The sequence below is a fragment of the Triticum urartu genome, chromosome 6A (assembly GCF_056163025.1).
Source record: "Triticum urartu cultivar PI428250 chromosome 6A, HENAU_Tu73, whole genome shotgun sequence".
Lineage (NCBI taxonomy): Eukaryota > Viridiplantae > Streptophyta > Magnoliopsida > Poales > Poaceae > Triticum > Triticum urartu.
In genome coordinates, this window is record NC_141878.1 from 41730893 (window position 1) to 41746229 (window position 15337).

General features: G+C 45.1%; 1 protein-coding gene across 7 annotated transcripts; it reads left to right on the forward strand.

Moving 5' to 3' along the window:
• The first annotated feature begins 9808 nt into the window (after positions 1 to 9808).
• LOC125513735 (uncharacterized) lies at positions 9809 to 14411 on the forward strand. 7 transcript variants are annotated; one of them, XR_015609380.1, is made up of 4 exons: positions 9809 to 11979; positions 12058 to 12204; positions 13187 to 13284; positions 13407 to 14411. XR_015609380.1 is itself a non-coding variant. In XM_048678921.2 (2 exons), the coding sequence occupies exon 1, from the start codon at positions 9943 to 9945 to the stop codon at positions 11086 to 11088; it is 1146 nt and encodes a 381-aa protein (XP_048534878.2). In that variant the 5' UTR covers positions 9809 to 9942; the 3' UTR covers positions 11089 to 11110; positions 12058 to 14411. The 7 variants fall into 7 exon arrangements, 1 of the variants encoding a protein (XP_048534878.2); XR_015609375.1 differs by having other exon boundaries at positions 12058 to 14259; positions 14357 to 14411; XR_015609376.1 differs by having other exon boundaries at positions 12058 to 13859; positions 13960 to 14411.
• The last annotated feature ends 926 nt before the right edge of the window (positions 14412 to 15337 follow it).

Here is a 15337-nt window from a genome sequence, read left to right on the forward strand (position 1 = left end):
ATGCATACTCGTATGAATTCACGCACATCTATGTTATTTAATATGTAGATATTACTGATCCATACATTTTAGTAGAACATAATTTGGTTAAAAATTTTTGAATTCAACCTTAAGATTTCGAGATCGTTGTATTTGTAGATCATATTATACATATAAAGGAGCAGAATTCTTTGTTGTGCTTTTGAACGTATATATATAAAAAAATGATGTATATAGAATGTAATTCCAATTGAAAATGAATCCTGCCCGAAAAAATAGAATACAAACGGGATTCGAATTGAGTTGGCACGGCAAACATGCACTCTACAAAAATTGAACGAAGCGGGGAAAGTTGCAGTAACCGCCCGAAACCAAAATCTGTGAGATGGAAATCACTACTGCCTATCCCTGCCACGCAAAGCCTATATGCTGGATTTCTATAGGTTTTGATAGGGGTAGGTTTGTAATTTCACCCAAACGTGACGTAACCGCCTCTCACCCGGATTCATACATGGTGGGCGCCAAAACACAGTGTGTCCTCAGCCGAAATCGACTCCCTCCCCGATTCATATTCATACATGGTGGGTGCCAAAAGCAAACTCTTGTCGGCAAATATTCGGTGTATGTGAGATTACCGTTCTATCCCCGACCGACTAGTGTTGCTGTGATGTAGTAGAAATTTGAAACGGGGGCTAAGTTTGTAAATTTCCTCGCATTTGAGACAAGCGCGCCCTGAATACATGGTTCCCCCCTTCCCCTCTACCTCCCTTTTCCCCATTCGTACTCCATGGGCGCCAAAACACCCTCTCCACCCCACCCTCCTCCGTCTGCCGCCGTCCGCCACCCCATCCACCGCCGTCCTCCTCCACCATGCCGGAGCTGATACCCCGACGCCGCCGTCCATTACAAGAGATCAACCTCTCTCATCCACGGCTTCGGACTGGGATCCTTGAATTCCGTCCTCTCGCTTCATCCACGCCGTCGTCCACCTTGTCGGCGTCGCTCCTACGACCGTCTTGTCCACCGTGCCCCGCCGCCAGCGTCTACCCTCCTAGATCTGCTTCCACGCCGCCTACAGCCATCGCTACCGTAGCACCGTCAAATTCTCAGCAGATGCCTACACAGCGCCGCACCAGAGGCGGTACTCTTTCGTATCTGCTCAACTTATTTATCGCAGCAAGAAAATAGATCGCCACTACTTTACTCCGATTTCTTGTCTTGGTTGAGAAGTTGCCTTTGTCCGGTTTGCACCTTCAGATCCGCCATGGCATGCTCAACACCATACTCGCAATGCTTATGGTTTTCCCCTTTTATATTCCACACTAGTTAAATCACAGTAGACTAAATTTCAAAATTGGGCCAGTCGATTTTTCAGAGCTCGCCGGAGTTCGCCGGTGCGATCGAAGGGGCTCGGGTGGTTGTGGGGCCTCGTCAAACGAAGAAAACTCGACGCGGGTGGGGGTTGGGGTGGGAGTGGCAGAGGAACACAGGCGGTGGGGGCCGGTGGTCCGGCCGGCGGCCCGTGCGGTGTTCTGTATGGGAAGAATCAGAGACTAGGAAGAAGAAGGGTTAGGAGACGTAGGATCTTCATCCAACCGCCTGAAATGGTCGAGAGACAGCTAGGAGTTGCATTCTTAATGCGCTCTGGTTCATCATGTGTGGGCACTGCGCAACCAACATTTTATTATCCAAAATCTGCTTGCTCTTCTTTACCATGTTCCTCTTCCGTTCTTCTTTAATATGTACTCTCTCTGTTCTTAAATACAAGTCTTCGTATAGATTTCACCATGGACTACATATGGAGCAAAATGAGTGAATCTACACTCTAACATGTACCTGGATACATCTATATGTGATCCATAGTGGAAATCTCTACCAAGACTTATATTTTGGAACGGAGGGAGTATGATAGTAGTACAGTATGTTCCTTGTAATGAAGATGAGTAGGGACATTTGCAGTGTAGAGGTTTATACGGTCGGTTGTGATGGACACTTTGAGCCTCTTTGATTCGTAGGATCTTGTAAATATAGGAATAGGATTTGTAGTGGCCTGCCCACTTGAATCCTATAAGAATAGCAAGGAAATGCGGGGAGCTGTGTCACCTTTGAGAGTTACATTGATATTAACAGTACCACACCTTCACTTGAAGAGAGCTGGTATCCGAAGCCTTTCTAGCCATACCGGCAATACTAGAACATATATTCCAGCAAGTTCCACTTTGCTGATTTTACTCTGATGCTTAAGGTTTTCCCGTTATATCTACACCATGATCTGTGTAGCTGCTTTTTGTCGCACTAGCAGCAGTCCACTCTTGAAGCTAAACACTGCAATGACTTACAAAATTGGCACCAAGGCATTGAGTGCCATTCTGGATGCAATGAAACTCATACGCTCCCCACCTGTTGATTCTTGTTCAGAATATCATCCTAATGACTATTCTAACCTCGAGGAGTCAAAGGCAGATGGCCTGTCCTGTTCACCCATCAAGGTGCATGTTCTAATTTGGCAATGTTTTATTGATTGCGGGTATCTTGCATATGTTGTCTTGCATTTCTTTTACTTTGTTGCACCGCCATCTGCTTAGTTTACTCATCATATATGTGGAGATGCCATGCCCATCCATTATCAATACATATTCCATCTGTCATCATACCATCTTTTTCCACTCAAATGCTGTTCTTGTGCATCAGACATCAAAAAGGAAGAGGGTGATTGCCGAACCTGAAGGAGCACCAGCAAAGTCCTTGAAAAACGTGGTGGTGCCGGAGAAATCAGACAGCACCCCACTTATATTGGTTGTACAACCAGTGACACAAAACGTAGGACCGACTCCAGCAGACTTTACCCATACTTCACTGGTCACACCACTAGCCCCACCACATAGGACCTGCACTCCAGCAAAAGGTATACCGATTTCATTTGCCATAGCACCAGCTGTACCATAGAAAAATCCCACTCCAGCAAAAAGTACAACAAGTCCACCGGCCGAAGACCTATCCCAACTGCAGAGACGGCCAATTCCTGCAGATTGGAAATCCATTCCAATTATTCCCAGTTTAAAAGACAATGCTTTCAATGTTGTTAGGGACTACGTGCATATATTCCCATCATGGGAAGATTATTGTGAAGACAAACACCATTTTCATATCTTCCTGTCCAACTTACGTGTAAGTGCTATTATTCATGGCTATTATTTTCCTGTTTTCTGCTGATTGAACACATCAATGATTTACATTACATTGTTGTAACTAGGCGAGGGTCAATCTGGATAGTCATGACGAGCAAAGCTTGCTTGTGCTTTTTAAGGAAGCATTGCAGCAGTATCGGTGTTACCTGAGGAAATCACACTTTGATGACAAGTCTATAAACGAATTCCTGGTGAAGTCTCTTGTGCTAAATTTAGAAGACATTGAATGGAAAAACCTTGTTATGCACTGATCTCATTCCCAGGATGAGGTACTGTCTATGAAATCACATGACAATTTGAACTTCTACTTTTCCACATGTGCCTTACAGATCTTTTTTGCAGGAAATCTACTTGAAGAAGAATTCCGGTTTGACAAGAACGACAGGATATCTCAAATATGTTGCCGCCTGCTTTGCTCTTATTAGTACCTATTGTCCTGTATCACTGTACTTGCATACATACCTGGTTCATTATGTGACAGCAGTATGCATGATAGCTTGCTTATCAATTGTTAGCTCCAAATTATCTGATCTGTATGAATAGTTACATTAGTGTCGAATATATCCAATGCCAATGTTTTTTAGCTCTGCATTATTCTTGTAAGTACATGTTGTCCTATATCAATGTACTTATAATGACAGGTAGTTGTTCATGTACCATCACTCTGCAGCTTATTTTCATTTGCCCTCCATTTTCTACACATCAAATCTATATTTACTCTTACCATAAGGTTGGTACTGAAGAAGTTTAGCTGTGCATTGCTCTTGGCTGTACCTTTTGCCTGTATCGCTGCACTTACATTTATAGCTACTTGGTTATGTAGCATCACTCTTCATCTTATCTTAAATATTCTCCATTTTTTCGTATATTATCACATCTATATTTACTCTTAACAAAATGTAGAATAAAGGCAATGCTTTTGAAGAAGATTCTGTGGTAAACTTCTTGAATTGCCCCCCCCCCATCAGCATGGACAAGGCCTTTATAGAGCCTGTCTTCACCAATAATGTAAGTTTGTCCATCTCAAGCCTTCAAAGTTTATTGTATATATTTGGTTAGGCATGACTGCAGCAGCTGTTTATTTTTGGTGTTTGCATCAAATTGCTTGTTTAAAGTTTATTATATGTAGTTCATAAACAAAAGTTTGTCCTTTCTCAATTTAAGTTTTCAGTTGTACAACCAAGTTCCTTCTTCATACCATGTAAATTAAACTATACAGAGCAAGTGATCTTCGTTTGCACTGCATGTATGCTTCTGTTCTTCATCTGTAATCCAGTGGTGTGGTGAACCTACCGACTACAACACAATGTCATATTCTGCAATGTCTTAACTATGAAAAATGTCATATCATTCTACTATTATTTAAACCGTCTCTTGATTTGCCAATCTAAAATGGTATAAATTGACAGCACACTAACCATTGATACTTATGAGTTCTTGATCTGTAATCCAGTGGTGTCGTGAAGCTGCCAACTCCTTCACAATGTCATTTCCTGCCATGTCTTGACCTAAACAATACTGTATTGTGTTAATGCAAATTTAAACTGTGTCACTTTATTCATTAGTAAGAAGTGTGATGAATTGTCAGCACTGATACTTTTATGTGCAAAACCTGTCATCTGTCTGCTTGTTTATCTTTCAGAGTGAGGAAGATATAAGTGTTGAACAAGCGCAGTCTCATCATCTTGCTCAGCTGCTTGCGCTGCAGCTCCCCAGCAGGGCTAACCTTTCTTGAACTCTATTGAAGTGCTGTCGGTTTTGTATATTATTTTGTCAACGTGTTTATTTGCACTGGTGGCGATCTTTGATGCCCAGTGTATGTAATCTGTTGTCTGCTTGTGCTTTATTATCATAGTGGCGAACTTTGATGCCCAATGGATGTAATATGCCGTAATTTCTTTATTGTATAGTATAGGTTTTTCTTATTCACGATGCTGCAGTTATTTTACTGTATATATATCCTGTCTTCGCAGTAAACCGGCCAAACCGTAAAATTACGGTACATAATCGGGCTGTCATGCAATCACGATGTAGGTTGGGCCTGAAACGTGCCGATCAGCTCACGGGCCGGCAGCAGCCCGAAATGAATCCCGACCCATGATTGTGCGAATCAAATCACGGGCTTTTAACAGGCCGAAAAATTGTCTCGGTCCTTGTTTGGCCCAATCAGATATCGGCTGTGAGCAGGCCGGATGCAAACCGGGCCGTAGTTAGGCCCAACTATATGACGGGCTTTTAACAGGCTAAAATTAATATAGGGCCGAAATGTTAAACGGGCCCTTAACAGGCCAAAACTAATATCAGGCCGAATTACTAAGTGGGCCTTTAGCAAGTGGGCCCAAAAGCATAGTGTCCAATTGACAGGCCGAATCTGATATGGGACATAATTAGGCCCAAAACCTCTTAAAGGGCCGGACCTGATCTGGGCCGTAATTTGGCCCAGGACGTGGTAGGCTTTTAATGGACCGGATTTCATATGGGCCACTATTAGGCCCGGAGCGTGGAAGGCCATTAATAGACCGTATCAAATATGGGCCAGCATTTGGCCCAAAACATGGCAGCCAGTTAATGGGCCGGCCTACTAGGGTCCTCAAAATCTTGTGGGCCTACAGCTGGGCCGGCCCATTAATGTCGGCGAAATCTCGTGGGCCTTTAGCTGGGCCGGCCCATTATGATCCGTAAGAATTTTGTGGGCTTTTACCTGGGCCGGCCTATTATGGCACACAAAAATCTTGTGGGCATGTACCTGGGCCGGCCCATTATGGCCCGCGAAATCTTGTGGGCCTTTAGCTGGGCCAGCCCATTATGGTCCGCAAAATCTCGTGGGCCTTTAGTTGGGCCGGTCCATTATGGTCCGCAAAATCTTGTGGGCCTTTAGTTGGGCCAGCCCATTTAAACTTGTTGGGTTGTGCCACGTGTCGACGTATCATAGGCGCCTTCTGTCCAGTGAGTGGATGACATCTGTCCCGACGATGAGCCGACACGTGTTTCCTCTAGCCAATGATGATTTTACACGTGGAAAATCCCCATTGGTCGGGGCTGTTAACGGGTTATCGGATCCAAAACCCGACCCGATAGCTTAACGGCGTTCCGTTACGGTGGATGCCACGTGTCGGTCACCCTTGACAAAAGCACTTCTGTGACGCGCGATTTATCGTCATGGAAGTGGACACTTTTGTGATGATAATTTTGGTAATGTCATGGAACACTTCTACGACAGCACATGTATGACTATCTTGATTCTGTCATAAATTTTTCATGGATGTACATGCATGACAAAAAAGCGACCTACTGTGACAAACACGTATCATCACGGAAGTGTATTTTTTTTGTAGTGCTAGTGTCGCACGCCAGACGGGCACGACCTCCGTCGCGCCGCCATGACCACGGCCTCCTCCTCACGCATCTACCATCACATCAACCACTCCTTCTGCCGAGCACAGGCAGATGCGGCCATGCCCGTGAGGAGGAGCGCCGCCACCGCTGCTGCACCTCGAGCGCAGGAGAAGAGGGCCGGAAGAACGTGCCAGGAGGGTGGCCGATGATGAGGTGTGTGTGGAGAGAAGGCGACGGTGCGAGAGGGAGGAAGGATGGCGTGGAGAGGAACTGGGAAGAAGAGGGCGTGGGGCTCTGGTGCGCTAGGTTTTTGGCAGTGGATTGGCTCGACGCGGTGCGGGCCACAAGTCCACCCCTCTTTTTACTGCCAACCTGTTTTTTCCACCCGAACACAAACACGCACTGTGATTGCGAGATGGGCCCGAGCGGAAGAGTGGCCCAGTCGTCATCCGCTCTAACCCGAGCACATAGCGTACAAAAGAATGAACGACCAGATGTTTACCATGCAGTTAGAAGGTACACTGTCAGGGGACAGCAGCGCACATCGTGTGGGCTAGATGAATCGAAATCGCGAAGCCTCTAGGTATGCGGGTAGTCTAGCGTCATTTATTTTTGTTCATAGGAAAAACATGAATATCTTTAGGAAGTTTGGTTCTAAGAAGAACTCCAAGGGAGTTATTGGGGAGTCGTCTGATAGTGATCTCCACCCCCGGAGGTTGGGGAAGTACGGCCGTGCGAATGGCCGCATGATACGTCTCCATGTTGGGGAACGTAGTAATTTCAAAAATTTCCTACACACATGCAAGATCATGGTGATGCATAGCAACGAGAGGGGAGAGTGTTATCCACGTACCCTCGTAGAACGAAAGCGGAAGCATTATCACAACGCGGTTGATGTAGTCGTACGTCTTCACGATCCGACCGATCAAGTACCGAACGCACGACACCTCCGAGTTCAGCACACGTTCAGCCCGATGACGTCCCTCAAACTCCGATCCAGCCGAGTGTTGAGGGAGAGTTTCTTCAGCACGACGGCGTGGTGACGATGATGATGTTCTACCGATGCAGGGCTTCCCCTAAGCACCGCTACAGTATTATCGAGGTGGACTATGGTGGAGGGGGCACCACACACGGCTAAAAAGATCAAACGATCAATTGTTGTGTCTAGGGTGCCCCCTGCCCCCGTATATAAAGGAGCAAGGGGGGAGGTGCGGCCGGCCTAGAGGGGGCGCGCCAGGAGGAGTCCTACTCCTACCGGGAGTAGGACTCCCTCCCTTTTCCTTGTTGGACTAGGAGAGGAGGGGGAAAGAGGAGGGAGAGAGGAAGGAAAGGGGGGCCTCTCCTTGTCCTATTCGGACTAGGGGGAGGGGCGCGCGGCCCTGCTCTGGCCGCCTCTCCTCTTCTCCACAAGGCCCACTATGGCCCATTAAGCTCCCGGGGGGTTCCGGTAACCTCCCGGTACTCCGGTAAAATCCCGATTTCACCCGGAACACTTCCGATATCCAAACATAGGCTTCCAATATATCAATCTTCATGTCTCGACCATTTCGAGACTCCTCGTCATGTCCGTGATCACATCCGGGACTCCGAACAACCTTCGGTACATCAAAACATATAAACTCATAATATAACTGTCATCGAAACGTTGAGCGTGCGGACCCTACGGGTTCGAGAACTATGTAGACATGACGGAGACACGTCTCCGGTCAATAACCAATAGCGGAACCTGGATGCTCATATTGGCTCCCACATATTCTACGAAGATCTTTATCGGTCAGACCGCATAACAACATACGTTGTTCCCTTTGTCATCGGTATGTTACTTGCCCGAGATTCAATCATTGGTATCTCAATAGCTAGTTCAATCTCGTTACCGGCAAGTCTCTTTACTCATTCTGTAATACATCATCCCGCAACTAACTCATTAGTTGCAATGCTTGCAAGGCTTATAGTGATGTGCATTACCGAGTGGGCCCAGAGATACCTCTCCGACAATCGGAGTAACAAATCCTAATCTCGAAATACGCCAACCCAACAAGTACCTTCAGAGACACCTGTAGAGCACCTTTATAATCATCTAGTTATGTTATGACGTTTGGTAGCACACAAAGTGTTCCTCCGGTAAACGGGAGTTGCATAATCTCATAGTCATAGGAACATGTATAAGTCATGAAGAAAGCAATAGCAACATACTAAACGATCAAGTGCTAAGCGAACGGAATGGGTCAAGTCAATCACATCATTCTCCTAATGATGTTATCCCGTTAATCAACTGACAACTCATGTCTATGGTTAGGAAACATAACCATCTTTGATCAACGAGCTAGTCAAGTAGAGGCATACTAGTGACACTCTGTTTGTCTATGTATTCACACATGTATTATGTTTCCGGTTAATACAATTCTAGCATGAATAATAAACATTTATCATGAAATAAGGAAATAAATAATAACTTTATTATTGCCTCTAGGGCATATTTCCTTCAGTCTTGTGCTTCTCCCTCTTGTTGTCAATTTTTAGCCTTCTAATCATAATTAAATTCCACTACACAGACAGTAAGCTCATGATCAGGGTCTTATTTTTTCGGAATGGAACTAACCTTCACATAATGCAGAAGCATGCCTAGTTGCAGATGAGAGAAGGCAAAAATTAAATACAAATAAATCAGAGGTGCCTAGGTATACTGTCATGAATGACGGCCTAATAGAAATATTCGTACAACACACAAAATTATTTTGGTGAGAAGACTCAAGAGAGAGTCTCATGATTTATAGGTGACCTTTTTTTAATAGAAATTTTGATTATGAGGGAACTCACATGTTATAGTTTTAGTGCAAGCTATGTTTTTTTTATAGATTGCACAACAATAGTTGCTATCGTTGTTTTAGGTTTTGCAAAGGGATGACTAAGTGAGCTTTTTTCCCCTAATCATCTTGATGATAAATTGTTAAGGTAAGGAATTAAAAGAGAAGTTCACATATTGTGATCATGTTTTTTAACATTAAATATTTATTAACGATTTCTGCAGGAATGCGTGGGGTATTCGAATATTCATCTAGCTATATTGTAAAAGTAGGGCATCAGTGGTTGGTTACAATTCTCTTGCATGCCGTCGAAAAGAAAAATGAAGCAAGAGCGATTGCCTTTCATTCTAAATGTTAATCTTCATGCATTTTTGCACGGTCCAGGACAATACATGTTTTAATAAAAGTTCTTCATTCTGGGAATTGCATGGAACTTGCAAAAAGGTTTTTTCTTCACGCCAAGAGTAGTTCATTTTTAGACTGGCGAGTGGGGGCCACTTGGGTTGGGTTGAACCAGACCTCAACACCCACGCAGCGCACTTCATCTTTTCACTCCAGTCCACCACCGCCCATCGAGCTTTCCCCATTCCATCGCCGCCGCCGCGCTTGCCATCTCCACCCTCCACCGCGGCGCCATGCTCCGGCTCCGTCGCAGCCTCCTCTCCCAGATCCTCTCTTCTCCCTTTGCCTCTCCCATCTCCCACCTCAGCCGCTTCATCTCCGCCGCCGCGCCCGCCGTCTCCCGGAACCCTAGATTCGCCGTGGAGGAGTACCTCGTCTCCACCTGCGGCCTCACCCGACCCCAGGCCCTCAAGGCCTCCCCCAAGCTCTCCCACCTCAAATCCCCCACCAAGCCCGACGCCGTCCTTGCCTTCCTCGCCGGCCTCGGCCTCTCCCCCGCCGACGTCGCCGCCGTCGTCGCCAAGGACCCCAAGTTCCTCTGTGCCAGCGTGGAGAAAACCCTGGCCCCCGTCGTCGCTGGGCTCACCGGCCTCGGCCTCTCGCGTTCTCAGATCGCGCGCCTCGTCTCACTCATCGGTGTCACTTTCCGCTGTAGATCCATCATCGCCGGGCTGCAGTACTGCTTGCCCCTCTTCGGCTCCTCCGAGAACCTCCTTCGAGCCCTACCTCTAGCGGGTGGCTCCGTTCTCGGGTCCGACCTGGAGCGGGTGGTCAAGCCCAATGTCTCCTTCCTGCTCGAGTGCGGGCTAGGTGCTTGCGATATTGCCAAGCTCTACGCATATACTCCGTCACCGCTCAGCATCAGCACGGAACGCATCCGGACAGCAGTGGCATGCGTCGATAGTCTTGGTGTACACCGTGGATCTCCGATGTTCAGACATGCACTACAAGCTGTTGCATTCCTCAGCGAGGAGAAAATCACCGCCAAAGTGGAGCACTTGAAGAAAGCGTTCAGGTGGTCGGATGCCGAGGTGGGCATTGCCGTTTCTAAGGCTCCAACGGTGCTGACGAGGTCCGAGGACTTGCTGCAGAGCAAATCGGATTTCCTTATCTTCGAGGTGGGACTGGAACCAGCATACATTGCTCACCGACCGATAATGCTCACTTACAGTCTAGAGGGCCGGCTCAGGCCCCGGTACTACGTCGTCAGATTTCTCAAGGAAAATGGATTGCTAGATCACGACCGGGACTACTATGCTGCAGTCATGATCAGCGAGAAGGTATTCGTCGAGAAGTTCATATGCCCTCATAAGGATGCTGCACCGCATCTCGCTGAAGATTATGCAACAGCTTGCAGAGGGGAGGTTCCAGCTAGATGAACCAAGACTAATAAGAAAATTGGTATGTTCATTATGTCATTCGGTAGAGAAGAAAGCATTGCACTTCTATGAACTTGTCCTTCCTCGTGTTGTCGTATTGCACACATCTTGGAACTAGGAGAGTATGAGATCAGGGCATTCTGCAAATGCTTTGAAGTATCAATGAGTAGTATTTCTGCACATTCTCTGTTTGTATGTTCTGAAATGGCCATTTCAGTTTTGAATGCAACCCTCTATCTATCTTTCCATGAAAGAATGTTCTCATTTTGGCCATGAAGATGATATGAAGTCTCAACCTTTCCTTTGCATGAAATTTTTGGACCCCTTTTTCCGTGGGAAACAATTTTGGGTCTGTTGGTGGCCAGTTGGCTACAGTTTGCTGATCACTGCCAATGATGCAGTTTTGATCTAGTTTGTTGGTTGCTTGCTCTAGTTCATCTAAGCTAAATACCTTCTTCCTTCGTGCAGTAATTTTGTTTATGAGATATTAACTATTGTTGAAGACGGCCATTATTTACGAGTAGTTTGTATCAGTTTATTTATTTATTTGTCTCGTGTATGGCCGATTCTTTTCTTGGGCCATCTGATCTCGAAACTGGCTAGTTGAGTAGTAGGATAGTAGCGTTTCTGTTGATTGCCAATTTGTATACACTACGTAACAGATATTTCAAGTGCCCTGGTAATCGTACCAGAGAAGCAAATCGATGCTTGTATGGTATGGTGCTGAAAAGCAGAGGGCAAAGGAGATGGTCGATGCTAATACCGGTGAAGAGATGTGATTTAAAGATCAACTGTGTGTCCCTTCTCTGGTACTTGTTGAAATTGTAGAAACAAGATTAATGAAATCTAGGCGGGGGGAACGGGTCGGATGATGAAGTGACTTACCACCAGGTGAGAAGATGTTGAAAAGGGCTGGGCAATAGAAGCATGCTGATTTACTGAATGTGGATGGTGCTTTCTTTCTTCCAGGTGAAGATGTGCTGAAACTGGATGTAGATGGTGCTTTTTTTTCTTCTTCCAGGAAACGAGAGGAAACATGGCGGCAATGGCTTGGCTGTACTATACATTATTCTGAAGGTTCTGTTAGTTGATGACACCCTGAAGCTTCAGCAACAAGTATGGCCTGACAATGCATGAGTTTTATTCAGGGAAGCTCCTACTTTTCTCTTTTTTGCATCTTGCAAGCTAAGTAATCCTTCTAGTATTGTACTATAGCTTTGAATAAACTAGTAGCATCTGGTGCTTTAATCAATTTTCTACATTTTGGTGCATCTTCACTTGGATGTAAACAATCTGAACGAGTCACGCATGCATGTAAAAAGTAGGCGGTATGTAAATTTTGTTCTCTGAAGTCTGAAGTCTGAATTCGAATCAGAGCTGAACGTTAGCCATGAATCTTTCAAACTTCATGTGTGAACTCTGAAACTTATTATACCCAATTCAAGTGTGAAGCTATAGTAAGCATTTAGAATTCTTTCAGGAGCCAGGTTAACTCAAATCTGAGCAGTAAGTTGCCAGCAGCTAATAGGCTAAACTTTTATTTACAATTTCACTCCAGTCTCTTCAGAGCCACAACTATTATACTGAGAAGAGTATCAACATTTTCCATTATCATAGCAGCATATGTGTGACAAGAGGTCTTATGTTTTCAGAACGTTGGGACTGGGCTTAACTAATTATGATGAGAAATCACTTTCTATCTTATACATCAGTGATTAGAGGATTTTGGTTCTCCTGTCGTTTTCAATGTCCAATTTAGTCTATTAAAATAGGCATGTTTTCATACAGGTTCACCAAAAGGGAAATGTCATTTTACAGTGTCAGCGGATAAAACTGTTTTACATTGAAGTGTAAAGCGTACATTTAGTATCTAATGTATTGAAGGCACGGCGATGAAATCCAAGTGGAGATGCTAGTTGATTAGCATCATTCTTATTTCTGCAATTCATTTCTGCAACATTTATGCATATCCATTTAGAGTAGATAAATAAACTTCACTAGTGAACTTACTGCATGAAGGCAATGTGCTGAAAGTTGATAATGAAATACAGCTCCTGAATTAATCCCTAAGATCATTACAATTATCTCTATGGAGCAGAGACGGAAAGACCACCGCGGCCTGAGGACGACCAGGAGAGCAGCACCAACTGGAGGATGATGTAGTATTGCTTCTGTTTCCAGATCAAACTCAGCAAGGTTGTATACCAACTGAACTTTTACACGAAGAGGAGAGCCTAATGATCAGAGATTTAGGGGATTGAACAGGACTATAAATTGATGAGTCCAAATAAACAGTGGCTGGGTTTGAACATGGACAGGTATGGTGCCACGTATGGGGATTCAGCACAAGATAGCCCAAACTACAACCACATCAAAGTGCTCTTTCGTTCCTCTGGTCGTTGCTAGCTCCTGATGAAACTGATACTTTCCATTCCTTGATGGCACGGTTTTGAAATTTTCCATCCTCATATCATGTTGACACCACATGTTGGAATAGAGATATTACGAGATCAGGCGAATCTTCGATGCACTAAAAATGCTATTTAGTAGGTGGTTCCTTGCAAGAAGATTTCAGTATTTTTCACTAGGCGCATTGTGAAGTTATCATTTCTCAGCTGTCCCAGCAAATGAGAAAAGTGGTGTAGCTTTCCTCATCAGTATCAAGAAATCAATAGACAATCGTTTCCTGTCTAGTAGAGAGGCAACTTGGGATGGCACCGGCTGGGGGCTCTTCACTCTGAAGGAGGGCCAGCAAAGTTTGAGCTGAAAAGGTGGACATTTACTGTAGGGCATGTAGACAGTTTGCCAGCTCAATATAAGTTGTGCAATTGGCTTCTGTTGCCAATTGATGTCGGCTGATTGTTGTTTCAGAAATCTCTCCCTACTTGGGAAAGGAAGATGGCGACTGTTGGACACTTTGGGGGATCCAGAAGGCCAGAAAATATGGCATGTTTCGAGCTGCGATCCCAGCTCACTGGTCTCTCATATGGCATGCAGAGGTAACGGAGGAAAAAACGGAGGTGCCACAACAGGGCGCAAAGCTCATGGCGTCTGAGGTGATCCATATTTTTTTTGATAAGGAGGATAACCCCCGACCTCTGCGTCAAGCGATGCACACAGCCATCCATGGAGGCAGGAGTCTTCTCTTTTCTGGGTGGCTGTATTGTATTGGTATTGCTCTTCTCTTTTCTATCTCTTGCATGCCGTGTCTCTACCACATCTAGCAATGCTGAAAGAACATTCATCATTTTCTGCTACTGATGTACAGAACACTCTTATGACGGGTTTAGCAATGCTGAAAGAACATTCATCATTTTCTGCTACGGATGTACAGAATGAACAAGTTTGCCTCCAGAATTGCAGAATAGGCTTAATTGCAGAATTCTGGAACCATGACAATTCAGGTTACTATGAATCTTGGAATCTTCCTATCTGACTTAAACCCAAGTGAACAAGCTATCTATAGTAAGTGAAAGTTGTTTCTGAATCTATCAGGCCTTAATTGTTCAAGTCTGATTTTTATAATGGCAGCTGCAATTTTTGACAAGCAGATTTCATGTAATGCTGTACTGGTACTTTTCTTTCTCTATAGAAATGTGGGCAATGTTTATTTACCAACTGAACTTTGCAAAACACAAACAAAAAAGAGACCATAATGATCAGCACGAGAGTGGATTTAAAATGACACTGTCAAGGGTTAGGGTAAATCCAAAACTCGGTTTGACCGATTACTCAAACTTGATGGGACCGATTTGGGTAATAAGCGAAACAGAGAGTTGGTCAAGCAAACTCGGTGGGGCTGATTGTATATCTCGGTGGGACCGAAAATATTGCAATAGGTAACAGAGAGTTTTCAAGCCCATCTGGGTGAGATCGAGATCTTATCGGTGAGACCGAATTGATTAGGGTTTCTGGCAGTGGCTATGTCAACTGAACTCGCACTAGTAAAAAAGGGGTCAAATGTGAAGCACATTAGTGTCCGTTTGGTTTTGAGCCGGCACTAATGTGTGCATTAGTATCGGTTCCAACGGCTAGCCGGCCGCTCTCATTAGTACCGGTTCGTGGCGAACCTTTAGCACCACGAACCGGTACTAAAGTGAGTGGTGGCAAGATGTCAGTCCGGGGCCCCTCCAGCACCTTTAGTACCGGCTCGTATCACGAACCGGTACTAAAGGTCGTCCTACATACACCATTCGTCCATCCGAGCTCGCTCTGTTCTTCCCCTTTCCCCTCTCCTCTCTGTTCTTCC